This window comes from Puntigrus tetrazona, chromosome 10 (assembly GCF_018831695.1).
Source record: "Puntigrus tetrazona isolate hp1 chromosome 10, ASM1883169v1, whole genome shotgun sequence".
In the NCBI taxonomy this organism is placed as follows: Eukaryota; Metazoa; Chordata; class Actinopteri; order Cypriniformes; family Cyprinidae; genus Puntigrus; species Puntigrus tetrazona.
Window position 1 is genome coordinate 2,228,306 of NC_056708.1, and position 27,850 is coordinate 2,256,155.

A 27,850-nucleotide genomic window follows, 5' to 3' on the forward strand; every position below is an offset into this window, starting at 1 on the left:
TAAAAAATTATAGTTTCAACAAGCACAAATACATCAGGTTAATAATAAAGATGTAAACATGTAGGCCTAACAGTTTTAATACACAGTAAAAACTAATATTTGTAAATAATTATTTACTCCTGTGATTAATGCTGATCAACGCGTTATCCTAAATGCCTATACATCACTTTTGACTAACGCTGAATAAGACGGATATAGGATTCATAACAGGCCTAATCCACACTACTTTTCAAGAATGAAGCAAAGTATCATTGCTACAGAAACATAACACATATCCTAACACATTTCTGAACGATAGCGTACAGCCCACATGGTTTTATGGCTTGATATTAATAAGCCTAACCAAAAATGTGACATCGCAATTTCAGCCAAAAGTGAAGAACTCATAAGAGTGCTCTAGTTTAAGAGGGTTTTTCAAACCAACGTCACCAATCAACATAAACACACATATTTGCGAAACGGAGACGTACCTTTACGACGGCTAGCCCCGCTTTCTCATTTATTTATAAGTACTATTACGATTATCTTATTATATATATATTTTTTAAGAACCGGAGGGATATATAAGGAGCATAAACACTATTACTGTCCGACAAAATGTTAGAAAAATAATTACCTGAAAGTAAGGCAAACACCGCCGCGCAGCAGACTAAATGCCGCAGGTCCATCACACTCACACACCTGTTCGAGCCACGCGCGACGGCGGACCAATCACAGTCCTTTATAAGATCCCGCTGCGCGAGACCTGCTCAATCGTGACGTCATGCAATCATTTATATATATATATATGTATATTTATTTAAAACCATCCAACTACACTCGATGTAATTCTGCCATTGGTCACGCAGCTGTTGGCTTTCGTCACTTTTAAATAATTTTGGAAAATGAGCGCGATCAAATATATACTGTTATGAGAATCCGGGTCACCTATAAACGACGATTCACAACCTGTAGTTTTTCAGTAGAAAACAACAGATATAATCATGCTGCTTTATAGAATATAGGAGCTTTCAAGGTTATTACAATGCTGAGGAGATCACTGATATCATGGACATGGATTCTTACTGAATAAGAAAAAGCTTTTTTAAAGCGAGCAGAGAAAAAGCCACACACGTCAGGTAATTTAGTAATGAATTCTTGCATAAAATATTGCAATCAGCTGTGGTTTTGTAACATTATTATTATTATTATTATTTATTATATTACACATAAACTAGCTGTTTTAGAGAGGGTCATGGTCAGAATTATGTCTACATTGTTTATTGTACTGTACTGTTTAGAATTCATGTATTCATATTCACATTTACATTTCATCCATTGCAAACATTTAATAAAAGGGTGCTGTTATTGTGGCCAGTTGTTTTATAATGGGATTTCCCTTCCTTTTTACTTCAGAGAAAGTTTAATGTCTGCTTAAGTTATTTGTTTTTTAATAAAAGATTCAAATGATTAGCAGTGCAGATTTATTTATTTTCACAGGCTTCTTTGTTCATATCTACAAAGGGTCATGTTAATGCGTAAAGCCTGGAAATAAGTGTATAAGAAAACCATTTCAAAGCTAAACATGTCGCTGACATCTTTTAATCACATTAACGCCATTATTTGTTCATTTAGATGGATTTGAGGATACAAAACATGCACGGAAATAAAAAGGCAGGGTTTATTCTCAATTACAGCTCTTTTCTGTTTAATATGTTAAAACATTGCTTTAGTCCTGTTCTTTCATGCTTGACTTTTATTATGCAATAAATAGATTAACTAGAAATCACAATAAAGTTTCGGAAGAGTTTGCTTTCTTTACTTTAAACTGATTGCTAAATTAACTTAGTTTTAGTTTTATCTTGACTTTACTAAATAAGGCAATCGCTTTCCAAACTCTTTTAAGTAAGCTGGTTAGAATTTACAGTGTGCTTAATTCTACTGATAAACTTCGATGAATAAAAATTTGTGTGTGTGTGTATATATATATATATATATATATATATATATATATATATATATATATATATATATTTTTTTTTTTTTTTTTTTTTTATTTTTTTCCTAATAAAAATAAGTACATGTTCATGCAATTTTTGCTGACACACCAACATATCTGAGCATTATTATAAATCAGATGCAAACCAGATTTCACTGACACAAAGATTAACTGCTGTAACTGTTGCACGAATAGTTCACGTTTTTAAACGCATTCCTAATATAAAATTGCTAATTATAGTAGTAAAGGCTATTTTTTTAACGTTGTGAAGAATATTACCTGATTTTTCCCTCGTTCTCCTATACATTTTTATATGAGTAGCGTATACATGTCATAACAACATCGTGCATAACACCTTTTATTAAATAAATAGCAAAACAGAAATTCCATGCATTGGTTAAGCGTTTCTGAGTCGATTAAATAGCGCCATCTGGTGATAAGAGTTGGTACTGCTTCGCTGGAATAATATGACTAGGGCTTTGTTTCATCCTCAAATACATAACATATCACATTAATTCACCATCGCGGAAAGGTTTATTTAGCACAGACCTTGTCGTAATTTACAGCTATGCTGATTTCCATAACCATGCACACTTCTTACTCTTTTGCCTAGTTCTTGTCGCAAAAGCGAACATCATTTTACCGTCGACGCAAGCATAAAAACACTTATTTGTAACATATTTCTGTGTGCACGCTTACTATTTTTATAGCCGTTTTATCACTGCAGATAAGCACATCTGGTTAACAATAAAGGCTCATGGAATAGTCTTATTTTTTCGCGCTGAATGGCGGATGAACACACACAAACATCACAATCTCATAGTAATGTTATTTAGAGGCAGTAACTCGCTCGCTATTTCCCACCCCGTTCAGTTCCAGTCTATTATGAAGTCAATAGATGGACAGCAACATTGACAAACCACTGCCTCCTTCCAGAACCTAAACATCACTGATTAGAAGACGCGGTCTGATTAGCCAATAAAAATCGACGATAGAATGCATATTCAATTTTGATCAAGATCGACGGTTATGTAAGCCAATCGACGCGAAGAGCATCCATGACGAGCTTCTCGTTCGTCTAATAGAACGCTAGAAGGCGGGGCTTATCCGGAGCGCGTATCGCGTTGCTTGCATTAAGGTTAGGTTGCGCGCGCTGGAGGCCGTCGTCTGCTGCTGTAATTCGGCTACAGTGGGAAGGAAAATATTGTTTAAAATCGACTTTTACCCACTCGCGAATAATCCGTTTCGCTCGGATTTTACGCTGCTCCTTCCTTACAGAGAAAGCGGCTCGCCGAAAGGGTGAGTTGACGGGCGAACGAAAAGATAACGGCTCGCAAACCCGTTTGAAAGCTGTTTATTTTTCTGTCAAAGAAAGTAGCGCAGGCTGCTAACGTAGCGGTTTACACAAAATCAATGGTCACGCAAACTCGCACGTCGAGCATAAGCGGCCGGATATCGGCTTTTCGCTCGTGCAGAGATGAAATAGTTTGTAACGCGGCGATTAAGTGTGTATATTGAACCTGGGGTTTGTTGTATTGTAGGCAGACCGGGACGGTGAGTCGATTAGCGGCCCATGCAGCCATAACGAGCCCGTGATACACCATCAGACCGCTGGAGAAGGTAAAAAAGCGTTTATTAATCATCTACCAGTCGCTTTAAGCTTACAGATGAGATAATGATGGCTAGGGTAAGCACGGTTGATTTTATACGCACGATTAGAAGGATACCAGCAGTTAAACATGGCGATGTTTGTTTTGCTAAATATCAAATTGTTTTGGTGAGAGAATACCGAATACGAGAATACTGGGCACCTGCCTCATCGGCATCCGTGTATTTCTCATCTCGGTCTTTGGCTGTGTGTAAAAACTTCGAGCTGCCCACCTAGACAGCATTCTTGGACATCAAAGTCGCGTTAATAAACGCTTCCACGATCGAACATTCCAACACGGCAATTATGGTTCACTTTAAACATTTCAAAAACGCACGCGAATTGCGCGAACGCTTTAATGGATCCGCCCGTGTCTTGATTCGAACGTTTTATTAGGGTTTACGATGCCGCGAAACTTTAAACGTTCCAATACACCCCCCGTGCATCCACCCAAATTGATTTGAAGTAAACCGCTCGGGGCACGCATATTTTTGCCCTGAACGATTCAGGTGTTCCTTTTGCTGTAATGCTTTGAAAAGCAGTTTTGAAGCGCGTGCAATGCTCTTTAAATCTGCTAATATTAAAGCAGAAATATTTTTAATATGCAAAAATAAATATTCATACGTTGTTAAAATGGTTCAAACTTGCGCTTGATGTCCAAATTGCTGTCAAGTTTGACAGTTCACTGAGTTTTTTTTTTTGTTTGTTTTTGCAGATCTGCAATTTTTTTATATCATAGCTACACAAAAACAACTTCAGAAAGTTCAGCATATAAAATACTTTTTTTTTTTCATTATTAGGCTTGCAAGAAACTCTCACAGCTTAAAGCTTCAGAAAACTGAGACTAATAACTCTTCCCTTTTGTCATCCATCAGCAAAGCATCTTTTGGCCTGCTTTGAGATAAAGTTATTGCCATGATCATGCCGTCAGACATCTTAATTTTATCCTAATTTTAGTGAATTACTTAGTAATATTTCTAGGGTTTTTACAACAGTCCTTTAAAACAAATTTAAATTAAAAAAAATTAAAAAAATTTTGTTGACTATCGATTCATTTGTAAGAAATGGCACTGTATGTTGTAAGCCTAACCAAAGTGATCACGATGTTTTACTTCCACTTTTCTGTGTTCACAACATGGCAGTATTCGCCTGGTTTCTCTGCATAGATTTTGTTGTTACGTGGAACCTCTTTCTAAATTAAACGATAAATCCTTTTAAATGAAAGGTGGCCTTCTGTGGAATTACCTTTTTTTTTATTATTCTGTATCAAATTGTAGTTTCAAAGAAATCCCTCGTTTGGTAAATGGGCTTGAGTCACTTTCAAAAGCTGAGCGACTGAGACGACGCCAGAGAAGCAGTTCTTGGTAAAATAAGAAAAGCAATTCATGCTGAGTTTTTTGATAATTATTTCTGAAGGATCATGGGACACTGAAGACTGGAGTACTGATGCTGCTTTTATCACAGGAATAAATAATCAGCTTTTATCACAGGAATAAATAATTACTAAAAAAATTAAATTATATATATATTTATATATATATATATATATATATATATATATATATATATATATATATATATATATATATATATATATATATATATATATATATTTTATTCCAATCCCAAACTGTATATATTAAAAAAACAAATAAAAAATTTAATAAAAAAAAATAAAACAATTGTTCAGAATGTTCACTCAATTATTATTTAATAAAGCATCCAAATATACAAAAACAAATAAGATATTACTGCTTCTAATAATAATGAAAAGAACTTGCGAGCCTGGCTGTAGAGTTCATTAAAAAATAATACAAAGATGAATTAAAACAAGTCAACAGGATGGAGGTTTGAAGGTTGTATTGTACTTAGTCTCTTGTCGGCTCTTCTCTCCACTCAGGTAACTCCTCGCCCCCCTTTCCTCTCCTGTTTCCTAAGCTTCTCTGTCCCCTGCCCCTCAAAATCAGCCCAGAGACCCTCTTCCTAAAGGCCAGTTAGGAACGTTGGGTCTGTTCCTCCCCATTCTCCCAGCCTCCATCTGTCTCTCTAACTCCACCTGCCCAGTAGGGGGCTGACCGCTTATTGGACACCCCAAAAACATGTCCTCCATCTTGCCTTTCACTCCGCCCGTGGTGAAGCGTCTGCTGGGCTGGAAGAAGTCGGCCAGCGGTTCGAGCGGAGCGGGAGGGGGCGGAGAGCAGAACGGCCAGGAGGAGAAATGGTGCGAGAAGGCCGTCAAGAGCCTGGTGAAGAAGTTGAAGAAGACGGGCCAGCTGGACGAGCTGGAGAAAGCCATCACCACACAGAACTGCAACACCAAGTGTGTCACCATCCCCAGGTACGCCGACGCGAAAAAGTTCACCGCTTTCCTGCTTTTAGATCCGTGTTGTCTTCAGCTTGTCACTCTAACACATCGAATTCGGAAACTTAAGGGAAAGAATGAAAATCGCTGTTTACTCATCCTCTCGTTGTTCAAGAAATGAGCAAAGAAATAAATAGTTAGTTTGCATAAGATTTAGTGATTAACCAATTTATTTAAAAAAACGGCATAGGCCAATATTTTCATTTTTACTTTATACAATTAGTAACATTATTGGCGAAAAGTTACTCTTAAAAGTAATGCATTACGTAAAGTAACATCTAGTTACTTTTTAATGCAATATCGCAAAGTAATGCATTGTTACCTTTTACTTTTTAATCAAGTGGGCTGGACGTGTAAAAAAAAAAAAAAAGTGATATTTTTGGCAATTTTTTGTGAAATGAATAAGCTTTAGGCCAAAGGAAGTGCCTTTGCACTGGTGAATAAATTGACAAAACAAAGTAACTTATTTAAAAAAAGTAACTTGGAAATATAAAAGTACTGTTACCTTACTAGTTACTTGAAAAATGTAATCTAATTATGTAATTTGCATTACTTGCATTGCGTTACCTTCAACACGGGTAAGTAGTATGTAACGTAAGTAAATTAAATTTCCACAAGAATACGTACTATTTTTTGTTTATTACTTGGTTTTTACTTTTGGAACCACATGAGGATGAGTAAGTATCGACTCCCGTTAAGAGAGGCGAAAATGCAATCCAATGGACTTTTTGTCAATTGAAATCTTCATCTGATTATGAAGCAAGTTCTCTAATGAATCAGGAAAGCTTTTATTTAATTTTGGAAGTGACCTTAGCCGTATCATTGCGTGAGTGAAGGTAAAGGCATGACGCTAAGTTGCGTCTAACGGTGCGAAATATCAGCATTACTCCCCTTTGTTTCTTTAAGTGATTTCTGCTTCATCTGTCTCGACTTGAGTTAAGGTCATTCTGTACAGCTCCACATCACCTCCATTCTGAGCTCACGTAGGCTTCTCATGCTGTATGAATGTCTGCGATATCAACCATCAGGCTGCTTTTGTTCCATTCCTCATGACAAATGGTGGAATATCAGTGCTGCTATTTTAGGGAAATGCTAAGAGGAGAGGATGATGGAGGAAGGGTCGTGTGCCCGAGCCACAACATATCAATAGTTTGAAACCAATAGGGTACAGATACACAAGGGTTGGGTGATATGTCTAATACGTTCAATCTGTTTTTCGGCCGTTTGATGATACTTGAGAGAAATATATTCATTTGCTGTGAAATAGTTTTAAAGTACTTTTAAGAAACGATATATTTAAAAAAAAAAAAAAAAAAATTATATATATATATATATATATATATATATATATATTTTTTTTTTTTTTTTTAAATATATATATATATATATATATATATATATATATATATATATATATATATATATATATATATATATATATATATATATATATATATATATATATATATATATATATTTTTTTTTTTTTTTTTTTTTTTGATCAAACATTTATATATTTTTTTTTTTTTTTTTTTTTTTTTAAAGTTTGGCCCGAATAGACATTAAATGCACATACAATATTAAATGACAATGAAAAACAATGAAAGTCCATTAAAAATAAGCAAAGTATGTATAAATATGTAACTCTCATTTGAGCATTTTGGTTCCTTGTAAATTATTTTTTCCTATTATAGATAATCATCTAGCAGTAACATAGAAGTCAAGCAGGTTATTATTTGCCATCTAAAATGCAGCTTTATTTTGATGTGAGTTTCTAATCAAATTTAAAAAGGGGTGTGATTTGTATAAGCGCCTTTTTTTGGGATAATTCATTTAAAATGTGTTGTTTAAATGCATAATGCAAGCTTGTTGTATTGGCAAACGGCCGTTATACTTTGTCCTAGACAATTTTTTTCCTCCTATTGAGTTATTTTTGAATTGGTTTTAACATCTCGGATCTTCTGAATCATTATAAGCATGTAATTTAACAAACCTCTGTCTGAATCTGCATCTCTCTCCGCTATTTAAAAAAAATTGAGCAATCGTTATTGTGAAAATGCAGTGCGACTTGGCACCGTGCCTTAATGCTCGATCAGGTTCACTTACCAAAACTTCTTAGACTGTAAAAGCCTACAATAAATACAGGTTAAAATTCCTCCCTCCAGTTGAAACGTGTACAAGCGAACATTAAAATGATGACTTTACTCTGCCAACTACAGACTTAGATGCAGAGCTCCGGTCAGACCTTCAGAAATGTTTCCAAGTCATCCAGAGTGCTTTGTCTTCCCTTGAGAGTGGATTCAAAGGGTGGGAAACTTTGCTTCCACCATGTGTTTTCTGCTGCTAATCTATTCTTTAACCTTGGAGGCTTGTGGGAACGGCTGGATCCTTCATTGTGTTCGTCGCTTGTCATGTTTGGTCATGACAACGTCAAAAGCCTCCCTGACTGTCCTCTCCAGCCTCCCTCAAATACCTGTGAACTAAACAGCTCAGCTAGACTTGGGCGTTTTTTCAGTTCGACTGGTAGTTGTTTATGAAAGGGCATAATAACTTAAGAATGATTTCAGATGTTTTTTAAAACATCACAGCTGTAAATCATGTTTGTACAGCTTTTTTTTTTTTTTTTTCTTCTCAGTCTTGAGTGCATTGAGCACCATGGAAGTCTTGTAGAAATTAATTAACGTTTTATATATATATATATATATATATATATATATATATATATATATTTTTTTTTTTTTTATTTCATTTTTTTACATACAGTAGAAGGATGGGCTCCGGTGTTACTTGGTTACCAATATTTGTCAAAACCTATGTAATATAAATGTTCGTATTTGGGCATAGAATCTTTTAACATTGACACTTTTTTTTTTTTTTTTTTTTTTTTTTTTTTTATACATTTCGTTGGTAAGCATTAATATCTTAGCCACCAGAAATGATTGGCCAAAAATGGCGTCTTTGTTTTTGTCCGAAAGAAATTGGCAAAAATTACATGCTAATGTTATTTTAATTAATATAATGATTTAATTTACCTCAATTTATAATCAGTTACATTTATATTTATTCACAATGTTGTTGTTGTTTATTATTATTATTAAAGCAGCTTCAATGTAGGTTTTTGGTCAAGTGCATTCTGAATTGTTTTTGTACATCCCTGCAGTTTAGTCTGTTTGCCCAAAGCTTGCTGCAATTACTTGGCTAGCAATTTTTCATTTTGTTGTACTAGAGATAAATGGATTCCTGTCAGGAAGTGAATCAGAAATAAATATGAACTTGCCCAGAACCTCAACTAAAATTAATTTTTTTTTTTACGATAAGCAGCATGTCTCTGTATAACTAGCGACTAGAGTTTTGACAATTGCGCAAACAGAATTGAACAATTCATCATGTCCTTTTGCAATGCCAGACTTTTAGGCCAGTTTTTATGCCAGAGTCATGATTAAACCGCCCCGTTGCCCTCCCTGAGGGATATTTATCCAGTAATAGTACATTGCCGGCTCAATCAGTTGTGTATAATCTTGAATGAAAATCAGGAGGTGCATTGTTCACGGGTTTGGGAAATCGGTCTCCAAACCTATCCATCTGTATGCCGTGCGTCTCATTTGCTCAAAACGAGCAGAAGATTCCCGCATACATGCACGTCCAGAACCAAACAACACGAGCAAGCATTAAATTTTAGCTGATGTCTAGACCTTTTCATTACTTGTTACATTTGTCTTGTTTAAAGGGAAAACAAACCCGTATCTGTCTCGACCTGACTTCCTGTTGAAGATCTCAGCAGGCCGTATTATCAACTCGGGTCTTTTGTGTAGAAGTGCTGATAGTGTATCTGCAAGATGCCTTTAGTGAGTGCAAGAATGTGAAGAGGGTTTCTCGTGAGGACAGAGTCGACCGGCGCTGTGGGTTTTTTCAGGTCTATTGATTGTAACCCGAGGACTCTATTGTCTGTCTGGCTTTTCATACTATAATTAAGACCCAGCTTTCATTTTGGGTTCATAAATGTTAGAGTCGAGGTAAAAATGTCCTCCTACCGGTGTTTTCTTGATTAAAGCGCTCAGACCAGAGTTTATTTGAAATGCTTTTTTCCGTAAAGTGCTACGCATTAGTCACCGTATTATGGGAAATAACAAAACTGCAAATCAATACTACTGAAATTAAGAGGAAGACGCTATCAGGTTAGCCATTTAAATAAAAACATACCAGTGTTATGAGTAGGCGAATCATTTTAGAACGTGAATTTATGAAGCATCTTTAAAAGATCCTCTTAAATTGCTTGTTCAGACATCTTTGATTGAATTAAGATGTTGGTCATTTGGCTCGTGTTCAAATGGCAGTCTGAAAGGGGACACTCATTGACTGTTCGTTTGCAGGAATCATCCTGAGATTTGACAGAGACATATGGTTTCCTTTGTGAGGCCTTTTGTTTTTCTTCTTCTTCTTTAAATCTGGCCTCTGGTCAGTTTTGAAACTTAGAACCGTGCGGCTGCTAAACCTTTTCATTTTATTTTAAGGCCAAATCATTGTCTTCATTAGCTAGTCACCTGGTGCACAAAGACGGCGCTGCTTTTTTGCTTTCATCTCCAGCCGAGTGTAGTATAAGCCGTAGTGAGGGAGGACGGTGGCCAGCAGATGGACTCTGTGGTTTAGTGGGGATGGGGTCTTCGCACACCAGGATACAAGGGTTAATACCCTCCAAATGTGTGTCATCTGTCTGGGATGTGGGTGCCCAGTCATGCTGTTGTGAGATCCAGGTCTTTCAACTAGATTTTGGGTATCTTAAATTGATGATATGAGCCTCCGTCTGGTGCATATGATAAACCGATGGAAGTAGTTGTAATGCCACCATCAATAAATTAATCGAATAATATAACAAAATACAACATTTGCACCAAAAATGCATGTTTTGACTAAAGCTGTCTTGCATTGATTGGATTCCTGCTTATGGTTCATAATTGGTTTTTGAATTATCGTTATCATGCTTGATTGCATGTCTGTTAATATCACACAGTGATCTGCCATCTGCTCTATTGTTAATTTGAGGGTTAATACTGAATTGGGTTTCGTGTGTGTGTGTGTGTGTGTGTGTGTGTGTGTGTGTTTTAAGAGTATTGGGCAACTGTTCATCTACTAGTGTTGAAACTGAAGTTCCCATCCCCCTAAAATGGGTCATGTGAGTTTATGTAAACTCACTGTGGTTTCACTTCTTTTAATGGTTTCTCATATACATTCACTTTTTTTCTTTATTTCCTCTTAACAGCGCCTGACATTTTCCTTTTAGTAAAGCTCAAACTGAGACTTAAAAGAAAATATATCCATTAGTGGCTTTTTCTTTTGATATTGTAGATTTAATTTGTTCATACTACTTGAAGTATCTTTAAAGCACTGCATTTAATAAAGCCGTAATGAAAATGAAAACTCATTCTATAAATTATTATGAGTTTACTTTTCTATTCAGATTTAATGTCCACATGTGGCATTTCATAAGAAATTCCCTTTTTTCTTGAATTTGCTTTAAGTGCTCTACAAATTCAACTCCTTGCCTTTTGTCGCTGACTAAAATGTCTATTGATCAAGTTCTCTGGGCATCATGAAATCTTAAAGGACACGTTATACTCTGAGCAAGCATCGCAAAATATCTCGGGTGACTTCGTTACATCAGGGTCGGTCTCATTAACTTTTGACATCAGGTAGCAGCGAGTGTACAGGTCGAGGGTTAGCGATACACACAACGCTCACATAACCTGCTCCAAAGTTAATGTGATCTTCAAGGGTTGTCTTTCTTACTCCTTTTGTCTCCTTAAGTGTTTTAATGTTGGTTAGTTTGTTGTATAAATGCTTGTTCTCAGCGTTGGGATTGCTGCTTTAAGTTTCAAGACGCACACACACACACACACACACACACACACACACAAACAACACAATTTTGGTTCAACTAACCCTTTAATAAAAAAAAACGATTACTAAAATTCATTGCTAAATTCAAACAACAATATGGTTTTAGTGCTCCTTTTATAAAGCACGATCAACGTCTCTTTAGTGCCTTTAAGTGGCATGTGAACTTGTTTCTCTTTACTACTATAGTGTAAAACATGATTGAACATCAAAAGGTATTTCGGAGAGGCTACAGCACAGCTTACTGAAACAAACATCTTATGTAATAATCATTCACTCAATGTTTCAGACTGCAGAATACGTGTAAAGCTTGTAAACGAATACAATTGTCAAAATAACGATCCTGTCTCCGTAAGCTATAAAGGGGAGTTTTTTGCTAATTTTGTGACGTTCATGTTTTTACTTCATCTGTCGTCCGCTTTATAAGAGAACGCAAGGCTCTAAAAATAAAATTCAACACCACCTATATAATGGCATGTTTCTAAAGAAAAACAGACTGGTTGTGTAAAAGACACATAACATTTATGGATACATTGAGGAACCCAAACTACACTTAGTTGACAGTTGATGGTGACATTATGGTCCATGACATTGGCTTAGATTACAGCGTTTCTAAGTCGATTATGATACTTTTGAAAGGTATCGGTATTCAATACCACTGAGAAAACTGCTGCCGTTAAGGCGGTCTTTTTTAATTTTACTTTTAATATAACATAATATAAATGTCGAGTTAATACATTAACTTTATTTGGATTCGTATATCACCAATCCACGCTAAGAAACCATGATCTTCAGCCACATGGATTAAAATCGTACAGCTTTGACCAGTTATTGCTGAATTTTGGCTTAGCTTTTTAAAGTTGATACGAGAGAGGACGAAGCTGATTGGTTGATGTCACATGACTTGGTCACATGAAACGCTTTTTCCCTCCTTTTCCAAAGCATTCTGCCGTCGCCAAGCAACCACGGTCTGCGGTTTCCGTTAATGAAACGCAGAAATTTCAGAAAAGGATCAGTGGATTTCCGTGCGCATCGCACCGTTTCCATTATGAGAGTTAATACAAAATTAGGTTTATATTGTGACTAGTGTGCATTGTGTTCACATTTGAAATATCGAACCTGAGCGCGCAAAACACGCCGCTTGTGAACAGCCCCTTAATTATGCCATTTATCCAGAGCAAATGAGACGGGCACTGCGGTCACGTGTGGTGTTTGTCAACGTGCCTTTGGAGAGAAGTGAAAGTGACCGCTCGGGAAGTATCGGTATATCAATACTTTGGGAAATTAGCATTGGTACCATTCAGATATTTCAGTATCAATATTTATCGAAATACTGATATTACGCTACTGTGTAATTCTCGAGTTCAGTCCCCACTTTTATTGAACCAGGACATCTACAAGATGGATTATATTAGTGATTACACCTAAAACAGATGAGATGGACACAACAATATGATTGAAACGTGTTTAAAAGAATAAAATTAAATTATTTGGGGCCTAATTTCGATTGTTATAGGATTTGATTTTTGTTGGTGTTGTAGTAAGTTTTATATGAATGCATTATTTTTTTTGAGGCAATACCCTTAGACTTGCCTCGGATTCCTGAGGCTGGCTGACTTCCTCCAATGCTACTGTACAGCAACGCCGAGCTCATTAATTTAGTAACTGCCTGAGTATACAGGAAAAATACCTGTAGCCCTGGTTCCGCCGCTGCAGGAAAAAAGTAAATGAACAATTTAACAAGCCAAATCATCCATTTCAAGTGCACTTGTGATGAGAACAGCAGTCTGGCACGTGTTCGTGAGTCCCTTTTCAGAGACGGTTAAACCACAGGGGGCCAAAACTTCATTCATCACATATCAAGTCTGTGCGAGTCCTGTTCCTGTCACGTCACCTTGTCTGTTTCTCATCCCGTGTTTCTTTTTCAGAACTACCGAAGGTCTGTGTGCTTGTCTGATTGACTGATAGCGTTCTTTATCTTGAGTGTGATGTAGTCAAACGACAGTAGGTCATAGGCTCCTGTCCTGTGCTGCATGTTTAAATGTTGATATCTGATGTGAAATCCAACCCGTGAATGAAACGTCTCTTATAACGTTAATTGCCCTGTTCGTCTCATAACACACCGCATGATGACCGGGGAAGAGATTATGCACTGTTAACTAGAGCTGGGCGATGTAGCAGAAAAAATTAGATACCGCAGTGCGTTTTTTTTCTTTTTAGCGTAAACGAGTACAAATGATAAGAAATTTAACTTTTTAGTGTGGCGACTTTAATATTAGTTAAACAAGGCATCGCTTTTTTTTTTACTAAATGAGCAAGAAAAAATTGTGTATAGTTGCAAAAACAAAACAAAAAAGACAATTTCTTAATTTTTAGTACAGCGTTTCAGTAAATTATGCAAATGTTTGACTAGCTATTTGTGTTTGGAATCAGTTTATTTACACGCATGATCTGAGCCGATTCATGGAAACGAATCAAACTGACATTTTTCCATTGCGAATATATTGTGAATGTTCAATATATCGCCCAGCCCTATTTGTAACTTTAAATACATTTGTCAGTTCCTCTTCGGTTTTCTCATCTCACTGTTATATGTGAATTTTCCATTAGAGTGGCTTCTTTTATTCGAGGTGGGCTGCGTTGTTCGGCAGCTTCAGACGACCTCCGCAAAACATCTCAAATAAAAGAAACGATGCCCTTCGATTATCCCGCCATGGTACTTCATCTTGGTATTTTTGAATGAATCATGCCCCATGTTTATCATTTTTTGTTTCTTTGTGTTTTTGTTTTTTTTTTTGTTTTTTTTTTTTTTTTTTTTTACTTTCTGTGCACAGCAATTGCTCTGAAATTTGGGGACTGAGTACACCAAATACGATAGAACAGTGGGATACCTCAGGCCTTTACAGCTACCCTGACCAAACCAGGTGAATATCCTCTCCTGACATTGTGCCACACTCACCCCACGAGACACAGGTGGGGCTGAACGAGCACAGGGGGCTCCAGGGGCCGTGAATAAACACTTCATAAACGCCTTTCATTATAGTTGATGTAGAATTAACATCTTGAAGATGGAAGCACTTGTTTTGTTGTAGAGTTTTAATTCTAAATGTTACAATAGATTTAAAGCAGATGGACACGTTTTCATAATTCCATACATTCACTTCACTAAAGCGAGACGTTTAAAACGGTGGTTCTCAACTGGTTTTATTGAATTTATTTTATATTTGGTGACCCAATTTATGACGATTTGCACTTTGTGTGTGTGTATGTATATGTATATTAGTGTGTGTGTGCTGAGCCAAATTTTGTGAGCTATTTAATGTTTAGCAAAAATTGATCGTAAGTTATAGTAAAGACATTTAAGTGCTAAAAAAGGATGCCTGTTTCTGATAAATGCTGTTCTTTTGAATTAATTCTTAATTGTTTTTTAAAATTAATATGTATATTATTAAAAGTAGTGTAGAGCAACGATTAACTTATTGTATCCAACAAAAACACACACACGTGCAAACACAATAGAGACATACAGTATATATTTAGATTTTATTAATTTACATGCATGTGTATATTCATTTTATATGTTAGTATAAACATTTTTCTTAAATATTTACATGCATGTTTGTGTATACATAATAAATATGCACTGTACACACATTATATAGACAAACTTATTTTGGGATGTGATTTAAAGTGCAATTAATCGTTGCCTAGCACAAATAATTTTTTTACATTTTAGTCATTTAGTGGACTCTTTTATCTAAAGATGCTTACAAATAAGGACAATGGAAGCAAACAAGAAAGCTAGTATATGCAAGTGTTAAAAGTCTAAAAAATAAATAAGAAAGGAGAATCAACTAAAAGTATAATTTATAAAAATTTAATAATTTAATTTAGCATATTTTGATAAAATAAATGCAGAATTGGTAAGCATAAACTTTAATTTAAAAAAAATTACTCAAAACGTTTGGCTGACATCTTTTATATAGTTAAAGCTTTTGGTTTGTATGCATATTAAAATAAACATGACACATTTTCCACATTTTAGAGCTTATCATTAAGTGTTCAGTTGCATTTAGAATGATTGATTATTTTCCATTTTTTTGGGTCACCAACTATTAGTTGAGAACCAGTGATTTTAAATTATATCAGTATTCTGTTATCATACCTTTCAGACGTTTTAATCGTAATAGATGAATTTTGCATCTCTGTTGTTGGTGATGACTTGCCGTCTAATCTCACCATCTTCCCTCTTCCCTCCATCCATGCATGTCTTTCTCTGGTCATTTGGCACGCTCCCTCTCTTCCATTTCTCTTGCCCTCTCTCTGTGGACGCTCGGGCCAGATCTCTGGACGGGCGTCTGCAAGTGTCTCACCGCAAAGGTCTGCCTCATGTCATCTACTGCCGCCTGTGGCGATGGCCCGACCTGCACAGCCATCACGAGCTGCGCGCCATCGAGACCTGCGAGTACGCCTTCAACCTCAAGAAGGATGAAGTCTGCGTCAACCCCTACCACTACCAGCGGGTGGAGACGCCAGGTAAGCAAACCGAATTGCCAAAAAAAAAAAGTTTCTGCAGCATGTCATGTGGACGAACGCAGCTTTGCTCTTCCTATTGAGTGTTCATTCAATCGTCTAAACATTCGCTTCTGTAGTTCTTCCTCCTGTCCTCGTGCCAAGACACACAGAGATCCTGACTGAGCTGCCTCCTCTGGACGACTACACCAACTCTATACCTGAAAACACCAACTTCCCAACAGGGATCGAACCTCCTAACAATTATATACCAGGTAGAACCACACATTTGTCTAGAAATGTAAGTATTAGTTATTGTCAGCGTTGCCAATGCTTTCAAATTAAAAATTGGGAGCTTAAATGTCACTAGTTGACATCATATTCACTGATTTATATGAAGATTAATCTAGATCAGTGGGTAAGATGACTCGGATAAGGTTTGTCCGCTATATTTTCCCCACCCCTTTTGAGACTAGATAAGTTGGCAACACTGATTATTGTGTAGTTCATGAGTTATAACAAGCTGTTTGATTTCTGTGTGTTCAGAAACTCCTCCGCCTTGGATACATTAGTGAGGATGGGGAGGCCAGCGACCAGCAGATGAATCAAAGTATGGACACAGGTACATTCCCACAGTGACAACACAACATGGGAATGATGGCCACGTGTGTTTGCACCCTAGACAGTAAAGCATGATCTGGGGACGGTTGCATAAACAGTTTTGTCTTAAAGTTATATATATATTCAAGGCTGGTCACAGTTTAAGTTCAAACTTGTCTTGTGTATTTTAAAAAAAGTATGACTGTTTACTCCTTTGCTACTGCTAGTTGGCCTAATTAATTGTTAAGACCCATTTCTATTAAGTTTATGCAACTGGCCCCTGCTTTTACTGCAGTAGTTTGTTTTCAGGCTTTCCCTAAACCAGTGGTTCCCAGCCGCGTTCCCAACACTGCATGTTTTCTGTGTCTCCGTATTTAAACACACCTGGTTCAGATAATCAGTTAAGACCTGAAATGGGTGTGTTAGACAAAGGAGAGATGAAAATGTGTAGTGTTGGGGGGCCTCCAGGAACGTGGTTGGGAACCACTGCCCTAAACTGTCTTCTGTGATTTAAATACTTTAAAGGGTTAGTTCACCCAAAAATTTGATTTTTTTTTTTTTTTTTTCGCCCTTTTGTTGTTACAAACCTGTAACGCCATCATTCAACGCCGGCTCCTACATCAGCAGCAACACACGCGTGCATCGTGGTATTCATGTGAACGCTCATCGAAGAACCGTTAAAGTCTTTGTTTCTGTTTTGTTGCTTCATAACATTACCGTTGAACCACTGATGCCACACAGACTATTTTAACGATGTACTTACTGTAATTGTCTGTCGTGTCGCTGTCTGAGGATTTAAAAAAAAAGTCGTGGTCCAAGGATGAATGGTGGTCTTACAGGTTTGGAATGACATAGACAGTAATTAATGCTAGGATTTTCATTTTAGAGTGAAAAAGATAATGAACTTCTCCAATCTCTCTGGAAAGAACTTGTGAAAATGTGATAAGCTTTTAGAAACTGTTTTATTATTACCATTCTTTATATTTAATTTATGCTTCAGGCTGTGATTGTGAGGCTACGTTATGATAGTCGTACAACCTGAACCTTTTTATTACACTTTAAATGTAGACTTTGTAATAACTGGCGAAATTTACTAAATTTGCTTAATATATAAATAATTTGAGAAACAATTGTTTCTATCAAGAATTTCCATTGTACTACTTTTTCTGTCATTTATACTTAGAATTAAAGAATTGTTTTTGTTGTGTGTTGTTCCTCTCTCCCCCAGGTTCTCCTGCAGAACTGTCCCCAAGCACACTCTCGCCTGTCAATCATGGCATGGGTAAGACCTTGCTAACTGCTTATACTCATTCTGAATATCTAAATCCTTTTTAGCTCCTTACGATCTTAAAAAATGATAGTCATACCCACAGTACATTTGAGCTTGTCAAGTTGTTCTTACTTTTGGTGGTTCTCATCTTTCTTTCAGACCTTCAGCCAGTGACTTACTCAGAGCCCGCGTTTTGGTGCTCCATAGCGTACTATGAACTAAACCAGCGGGTCGGAGAAACATTCCACGCCTCTCAGCCTTCCCTCACCGTGGACGGCTTTACAGACCCCTCCAACTCAGAGCGCTTCTGCCTGGGCCTGCTGTCCAACGTCAACCGCAACGCCACCGTGGAGATGACCCGAAGACACATAGGTATCGGGACATCTTCAGATGTGCTACTGTCGAATGTTTTAGTTCATCTTCACGAAATGGTTCACCAATTACAACTGGCATTTCTAAACCTGTATGACTTGCTTTCCTCTACAGAAAGTATTTTGCAGAATGTCTTTGTACAGTGAAAATCAATGTGTTCCAAAAACGACATTTTTGTGTTTTTTGATTAGGACGAGGGGTCAGGCTGTATTATATTGGTGGGGAAGTGTTTGCCGAATGTCTTAGCGATAGCGCCATCTTTGTTCAAAGCCCTAACTGTAATCAGAGGTATGGCTGGCACCCTGCAACAGTCTGTAAAATCCCTCCAGGTAAGAGAATCACTCACTTTTTTTTATTGTCTTCTGCACTGTCCAGAAATCTCTCAACCATTATGATGTAACGATACTCTCTTCCTTAGGCTGTAACCTGAAGATTTTCAATAACCAGGAGTTTGCGGCACTGCTGGCTCAGTCGGTGAACCAGGGCTTTGAGGCTGTATATCAGTTGACCAGGATGTGCACCATTCGTATGAGTTTTGTCAAAGGCTGGGAGCGAGTACAGGTATGGACAATCAAACCACCACACTGACAATTATGCCAATAGCACAGTCTTAAAATGTGCATCTGTAAACTACAGGAGGTTGTAAAAGTACATTTTGTAAAACTTTTTGTTATTTTTCTTTCTTTATTTTTAATTTTTTTTTTTTTTTTTTTAAACCAAAGATTGGGTCCAAGAAAAACATATTTAAAATTAAATTTATTGAAGTAAATAAGTATTTGAGTTGTCTTTACAACTATAAAAAAAAAAAAAGTGAATGCACCTTCTGATTTACTAAAATTAAGACCTTGTGGTTGGCTCCCAAAAGAGTTTTAATTATTCAGATGTTTTATATATATATATATATATATATATATATATATATATATATATATATATATATATATATATATATATATATATATATATATATATATATATATATAAATATAATTATTTTTTATTTATTTTTAATAAACCTTCAGTTCCTTTAAAGTTTATGGTAAAGTTTCAGTGAAACTGTGTAAACCTTTACACACTTATGTCACTGAAAGTGTAATATATGATTCATTATTTCTCAATTATTTAATGCGTGCAAGAATCCGAACAATGTACGTTACTCAAATATTCCAAATATATATTTGTAGTATAAGTGTAGACACTTTACTTCACTTTATTTACCATTTTCTTTGCTGTGACCGTTTTGCCACAAATTAAACGTCTCTTGTATCCCTTTTGAGTTTTTTTTAATTTATTTTTTTATTGCAGAAATGAGATTTATATATTTTTTTTTTTTGTTCTGCTATTGATATCCACTTTTAATTAACTCCGTCATAAATTTTCATGCTGTGACAGAGCTAGTCAAAAATCTAAAACTAGATACTTACTCCGTACTTGGCATGTGCTAATTATGTAGTAGTAGCAGCAGCTTTTTTTTTTTTATTTATATATACAGTATTGATAGTACAAAATACTACTGGTCCTGTCAGGCAAAGACATAGCTCATGAACACCAATGAAGTTGTTGCTATGCAACTTTCGGAGGCTGATTAATATTCATGAGTCAAACCTTCGCCGTAGTACGAATTAAATCACGCGCTGTTTCTCACGTTCCAAAAGCAGTATTCAAGCCGTCGCCGCAGTAACTTGAACATGACTGTGTTGTTGCCGTCGAAATCGGTTGTATTGAAATCCGTTGATTTGTTGTGTAGACGGCAGACGGTGACGAGCACCCCCTGCTGGATCGAGCTTCACCTGAACGGCCCCCTGCAGTGGCTGGACAAGGTCCTGACCCAGATGGGCTCGCCCTCCGTACGCTGTTCCAGTATGTCCTAATCGCCACGACCAAGCTCTCTGTCCCCCCCCTCCCCCAAACGACTGATTCTACAATCACATCAAGCGACAACTCGAAGAACAACAGACTTACTCGAACCCCCGCCCCTCTTTCTCTTTCATAGTAATCGTGAGCCTTTCTCTATCTTCTTCTCTCCTCCCGACACTGATGTTCTCTCCGTTCGGACCTGAACGCAGCACTTGCTGTCTCATCAGCTTCATGCACCTTTAATTCTCTCTTGTTTTCTTTCATAAACCCTCAATATTAAATGTATTAGTAGTAGAATTTGAAATGTATATTGGGTTTTTTTATTTTATTTTTATGGTTTTCGAGAAGGAGGGAAGGTGCGTATGTTGTGTGGAAGTTCAAGAAGGCAGTAAATAACTTCACACACTTGTAGCAGCAAGGCTTTTCCCCCCTGATGAAGTAAATACTCTGATACTCTTTTAGCGATTAATTTTCCTGGATGCCGATCCCAATCCGGTTGTTCAAGGAGGTTACTTTTTCTGGCAAAAAGTCACATTCTTTGTTTTTATACACGTTATTATTGTGTAGATTGACACGGTAAGACTTAATCATTGTGTTTGATTTTCTTCAGTAATGCCAAAAGACTTTTATTTTGTTTTTATTATTATTATTATTATATTATTATTATTTTTTTTACCATTTCTTCCCCAAACCACTATATAAGAATGTTGCCTTTGATTTGAGGTATGCTGCTGTAAGTCATGCTTCTTTTCTTTAAACTTATAGAATGTTTAACGCAAAAAAAAAAACAAAAAAAGACCCCACGTTCAATTGGAAACTTACGCTGCCCCTCAGAATTAACTTTTTATTCACTGGGTGAAATATTCACTAGTTAGCTGTGGAGTGGTTTTGGAGTCTGGTTTCTTCAGAAAGTGGCTTCTTTTAGGGACTTTCGAAGGTTATTAAAGCGTCTCCTTGTGCAGTCCAGATCTTTAAAATAAAAATGACAAAAGAATAAAAAACAAATCCAAGTATTTAAGCTTTAAGTGTTAATAAACTAGGTTATCCTTCACAATTACAAGATTTTTTCCCTTTATCTTTCTTTTAGCTACTTTTTGTATTTTCATGTATTTTTATATATAAATATATTTAAGATCTTTAAAGCTCTCTTCCTTTTTATTAGAATTGAATATTTTTTTAGATCATGCCCTCTTTTTAAAGGAACATGGCTTCATAACGAAATGTCCTATCATACAAAAACGTTATTTAGCATGAACTTTTATAAACGCAAATATCTTTTCTCCTCTTTCTCCGCTTTCTAATTCAAGGTGTTGTCCCGGTTAACGTTTCGCCCTGATCTCGAACCCCCTGAAGTACATCCGACTCGAATTTTCTTTTCAGTTGCTTTCCTCCCATGTTCATCACACGATGCTGTATAACCCGCCGCCCCTCCAAGTACGGCTACCCGAAATCATGGCGGTGTTCTATTTGTTTGCAATTGGGGAATTAAAAAAAATTAAAAGAATAAAAAAACGAAACCGGTTGCTTTTACAGGGAGAACTGTGCAACTTTAGTGTGCGTGCTCGTTGTACAACTTTTACTAATGACTGTGATATAGCTGTCTGTTATTCTTTACTTGTTGTGGCAGTGACCAGGCGTTACAAATATCCATTCCCCTCTTTCCCACCTCTGTCTCCATATTTTCCTTCATTGAACTTAACTACTCTTGCGATTGTACTTTAAGTGCATCTAGTAAAAAGCTGACGAAGATGTTGTGGCCCGTTTTTAAAGCCGACGAGCGGCCGTTGAGACACTGGGAACATTCTGTTTGCCATTTTTGACTGGGTGTGGAAAGAAAACCAAATAGAACTGAAAGTGGACCAGACATATATGCATATAAATGTGTATATATAATTTTATTTTACCTTTTTTATTTTATTTTTTTTTCTCCTGTAATTTTTTTTTTCTCCTGTTTTGCAAAGCATTTAACAGTTGGTGAGCTTGTTTTACCATTAGAGAGATGTATTGGTAGGACGTGAACTTCAGGCGATAAGCTTTTCAGGCGTGTTGCATATGCAGACTTCATAAATACACTAATAAAAAGTTTTAATTCTCATGTTAACTCATGTCTGGAGTCTTTTTCTTCCGTTGGTCATGTTGAGCTGCTGTCATCGATATTGTCAGTCGATGCCACTTGTGTATTATTTCGAGCTCTCTGCCGACTGCGCTGGATAAATAAGTATACCAACATTTTTAAAGAGATTTGAATAGAGATGAGCTTGCTGGCTGCAGTGTAAGTTATGCAGTAAAAAAGTGCATTTTTGAGATTCTTGTCTATAATATTGTCCTGGACACGCATGCCTAATGCCTCTAGTTTCAAATTTGCCACTAAAGATCAATAAGCAGAAGTGTCATTGAGTACCCTACAACAACTTGGTAGCCCTCAATCACGAGAGGCATGTTTATGCATCTAAAGAAATCTTAGGGAATTGTGTGCTTCTGATTTTATAGCAACGGTTTGGACAAGGCAAGGTTCAAAAATACGTGATTGATTCAGTTGGTGTGAAAGCATTGGACTGGTCTACAGAAAGCGAAGGCCTAATGCTAGCTAAACACCTCCGGTGTGATATTTAAATGAATTGGTTGAGCCAAAAATCATGCTCGTAGATGAGAAAGATGGCTGTGTATTGGCACACTGTGGTTACTTAGGACACTGCCCCTGGCCGAATCACTGCCGTGCTGATAACAGCCATATCTTGCATTTACGGGTGTGATAACTATCGCTCATATACATAGATGCATACACTTACTGGGTTAAATATGGACAAACCCAGCAAATCGGTTACTTTTCAGAAGGTTGGGCTACACATTTAACCCAAGTGCTGGGTCAACACCAAGATGGAGCCAATCAATGCGTAGCCTCTGGATGTCAGCTACACTCACTTTCTTTTGGATGTTTGACCCAAGTGGACGTGTCCAAGGTAAATGAAAGGAAACCATCACAAAAACAGAACCAAAATCAAACAAATAAAGGACCGATGTAATGAATTGGTACATTCTCAAAACTAAACGATCCTTTAAAAGGACACCTAACCTCTGAACTAATGTGGAATCTGAACGTAAATGTTAACAATTGCAAAAACACCACTACCACCAATATATAAAAGTGGGCTCTTTTGACCACTGGAACCCCGACAGTCTAATCTTTTGTAACTGGTTTAGAACTAGGTGGTAAAACCTCAATTTTATTAACAGAAGGCATAACTGTACTGCCGTGCTTCCTTTTTTGACCACAAAGGGGAGCAAGAGCTTCAGTAACAATCATTTCTGAGATCCGTTCAGCTGCCCGTCAAACGCCTGTCTGATAGTGTGGTTAAATTAATTCCTGGAGATAAGTTTAAGATTTAATTTGTGCTATAATAATCGGCAAGCTGAAATCTTGCCGTTTTCTTTTTACAAAGCCCTTGAGTCGCCTAACGTTTGGTGACTGTGCACCAGAGACTTTTTACAAAAACCAATGTATGTGCCATTCCCCTCGTTTGTTTATTCGTCGATGTCACTGTTATCAGAAGAAGTGTTTAGGCCACATCGCTCTAAATCAAGGCCTCACCGTTGGTTATGTCCGTTGGGGTATTGATGTTAGGCAAGACCACACAGATCGGTCGCTAAAAGCTTGGAGGCGTAATGCAGCATTCGTTAATCATTCCTCTCCCGTTAAAACCCTTCTCTGTGGTCGGGATAGGCACTAAGTGGTTTCTCTAAGTTACACAGTAATAGTTTATAATTTATGTGGCATTTAGTCTCAAAGTTACATCTGGTTTGGCAGCGTTTCACAATGTAAACCCCAGTGGCTCGTTAATGTGCGCCAGAAAACATTTCCCAAAAATGTATATTTACTTACAAACTGACTTACTGGAAATGTATTCTAAATAGGCCTATTGGGTTTGCAGCTTGAATGGGCGTACAATCAGAGGACGCTCTTCTCAGTACTGTTGTGGTCCACTGGTAAGTATTCGGGGTCAAACTGTTATGTCCGACTATCCGTAATGTAAGTATGATACCGTTTTCCATTCTGAGCTTGCTTTCTTGGGTCTCCTCATTCACATGATTGGTTAACTGTGAGATTTCTTTACATAGAATACCTTTACTGACCTTCACAATGCCTCCGTCTTGTTATTCTTCTTGGATCATTCAGGAGTAGCTCTATTGTTGAATTTTGGCCATAGGGAAAGAGCAATCATGTATAAGTTATGGCCAACTAATTAAAACATCATCCTAACCTATACTTGACCTAGACTCCTTTACAATGGGCTCTACGGATTCTTTTGTGCACTGCCCTCTGACTTGTCCAGTGTGAAGTGTTGGATGTCTTCGGAAGTCTTTTTCCTGGTACTTTGGCAAAGGTCTGCAGCGGTAACTGGAGCACAAGGGCCCTGCAAAGAATTAATTAGGCTCAAATGAGTTTTTCCAACCATGGTAAGCACTGACAATGACCAGGATATACAGGACATCAGAGGGGTCATGTAGTCTTCCAGCCGGTGACCCCCAAGAGACCTTCGTAGGCAGGAGTAGTTCGCCCAGGAATGACAGTTGTGTCTTGACCGACTTTACTTAAGAGTGCCATTTCACGTCTTGTGATAGTCCAAAAAATAACATTTCAATGACTGGCAACTCATTTCATTCTCAATTCACAAGCAATATTTGGTGGCGGATGTTTGTTGGAACATACAAATAAATCCAAAAGGACATTTAGCATCACTTTAACTTGCTGGAAATCACCTACCCCGTACCTCTTGTGCAATGAACGCTGTCATGCACGATGTTACCAGCAGCTGGCAGCAGTCATAAAGAAAATCACTTGGTGGGCCAACAGCCAAAAAATGAGCTGTGAATTTGTGTTGCTCTTTATTGGCAGGGTAATTAAAGCAATTATACAGATTATTGCTGTTTTAACCGATTAATACGGTTTCAGTAATGAACACTTTTATTTGCCAGTGAGATGGCTTTAACTAACAGCTCTGTTTTGGTAATCACAGGAGTCATTTGAAGTGCCAGCTGCTTATTACCAGAGTACTTGCTTTTGGGTGGCTTTGAGTGGAGACAAATAAACCTGTGTTAATGTAAAAAAAAAAAGAGATCGCAAATTACATGACCTTCTTTTGACCTGAACGAGGTGACGCTTTAGATAGGAGGGAAGGTTATTTAACTGACAGTGAAGGTTTGACCTTAGGGGTCAAACTGCATATGAGCAAATGGAGTCTTGAGTGAGGATGATTTTGACGTAAAAGCCTCTTTCAAAACTGATGCAGATGATTGCGACTGCACCGTTCACTTTGTAAGTGCTGATAAAAAAACACTAGTTTCGAAAAGGGCCTAATATATAGCCTTGCTGAACCCTCGGTTATTTCCGCGCATGAAAGGCTGCGTTAAAAGTATGCGTCATAGTTTCCTAACCTACCATGTAAACATCGCAGCAGAACAAAGGAGACGAGAGCCACGAGGAGTATCAGTGATACTTTGCTTGGATTGCCCGGTGCTGCATGTAAGAGATACTGAGAGGTTGTGAAGATCTGAACAAAGTCCTCTCATTTGCAGTCTGTTTTCGGAGGTAACACCCAAGCGATTTACCGTACCCCGCTCCCACCCAAAGAGAAGCAGGGAGAGTTATAAAAAACTGTTACGCTTAATAATTGATGTGCTGCATTTCAATCAATTTTACCACGGCGCTAGGCTAATTAAGGGTTGTCTCTGATTCCCAGGGGTAATTTAAAGAAAGAACGCAGAATAGAGTTTATTCTCATTCTTTCTTCTCTCTCATCCTCTTTCTCACTCTCTTTTTCTTCCTAGCAGCTCAGTTCATGGGAATTCGCTATTTCAGGAAGCAGAGATCCGTTCCTCTCCGTGCGTCTCCTGGGGCGGAAGCCTAAATGCAATTAATACAGCCGCTTTACTGCCTGCTAATTATTAAACGAAAAAGAGATTATTTTACACCAGACTAATTTAAAGTTCATAGATGATTGTTTTAATTAATTAAATAAGAAAAAGTACACTTTAAGCATGACTAACGGCATTTGCATATGAAGGTAATAATTAGCCACAGCAACGGTTCTCACCTAGCTGGGCTATACGGAGGAGAGGCGTATTAATGAGAGCTGCTTAAAAGTGCTTTTCTTTGGGTATTTAACAGTAAAATTAATAACTAAGGAGCTCAGTTAAGGGAAGGGGGAGTTGCTAGTCCTTAAATATACAGAGGCACCTCCTCCCTCCAAAATCCATGCGTGACTCAGGCAAAAAGTCAGCTTGACTAAATCTTTAGGCCTGTTTTTGCTCTAGCATCGACTTAAAATTGATTTCCTTTTGAATATTTCAAGGTCAAAGTGCCATTTAGTCAGTGAGCAACATGGACAACGAGAAGTTTTCTCCAGCGGTCAGTGTCACCTGAAAACGTACACGTGCAGTGAAATGCAATGGTGAATGATTTTTTTTTTTTGGTCCCTTTTATTTATACAAAGCATCAGTTACATTAAATATGCAATTCATAAAATATGATTTTTAATGATATCCACCAGCCTGAGTTCTCATTACTGGCTGCTCCTTCGAATTGCCAGTTGTTTAATAGTCTTATTTATAGCATGCGTTTCTATGTAGAACCTTCATGTAGAGCTCAGCTCAGGCACCTAACCTCGCAAGGGCTGGTGGAAATGATCGCGCAGTGGACAATCTAATTAAAAAGTGTGTCAGAACAAGAAAGAAAGTTCCCTTGTGAAGTGGTGACTGATACAAGGCCCCTGAGAGAGGAAGCGGGAGAGGACTTGCTCTCGAGTGTTGATCCTTCCTGAACAGCTATTGAGAAGATGAAAAGGGAGCCATGTGCGACTCTATTAAGCATTGCTTCACAGAGCTTTGTGTTTGTTTGTTTAATTCTGTGTGCTGCTCTCTCTGTCGGTTTGCAGAGATGTATCCTCACCGAATAGCAAAAAGGAGGCAAAGGGAGGGCTTTGTCAAAGATGAAAGAAAAGTGCGGAGAGAGGTTTGGTGGCAGGAATGGGGGCCTTGAGAATGCGCGACGGTCTCAGGTGTTGAAGGAGCCTCCCATTACACTCGGAGCAGTTAGAGGCAGGGTCTGCTGTCAGCCGGACGCCCGCTCTACCGCGTCTGTGGAAATGGCCCTTTTGTACGAACGGCTTATTATCCGTTTTGAACAACAGCCGCGCGCTGGGCGACATAGCACTGGCCCTTGTACTTTTGTCTTGAGTGGACTCTTCTGCGTTCTGCTAATCAATTGCATTCTCCGTCCTTTATTCATAATAAAGAAGATACACTTGACAAATACACGTACCAAGGTAATTTTCTTCGAGAAGACCGCAGTAATGCATGCTA

The 27,850-nt window shown here is 37.4% G+C and overlaps 2 protein-coding genes across 2 annotated transcripts in view; one reads left to right on the plus strand and one right to left on the minus strand.

Moving 5' to 3' along the window:
* The window catches only part of si:dkey-88l16.3 (low-density lipoprotein receptor-related protein 2), a 30,008-nt gene extending 29,323 nt beyond the window's left edge, over positions 1–685 (minus strand). The window contains 1 exon segment of the mRNA XM_043250223.1: positions 617–685. Coding sequence (XP_043106158.1) covers positions 617–668 — 52 coding nt within the window. The 5' untranslated portion in view covers positions 669–685.
* Positions 686–3,116: 2,431 nt separating this feature from the next.
* Positions 3,117–22,592, plus strand: smad2 (SMAD family member 2). Its single transcript, XM_043250492.1, is given in 14 exon segments — positions 3,117–3,277; positions 3,520–3,598; positions 5,527–5,964; positions 14,715–14,804; positions 16,223–16,416; positions 16,533–16,667; positions 16,939–16,952; positions 16,954–17,014; positions 18,221–18,274; positions 18,422–18,634; positions 18,826–18,963; positions 19,053–19,182; positions 19,184–19,195; positions 20,382–22,592. Coding segments are annotated over 12 exon segments (1,404 nt in total). The 5' UTR covers positions 3,117–3,277; positions 3,520–3,598; positions 5,527–5,725; the 3' UTR covers positions 20,506–22,592.
* The last annotated feature ends 5,258 nt before the right edge of the window (positions 22,593–27,850 follow it).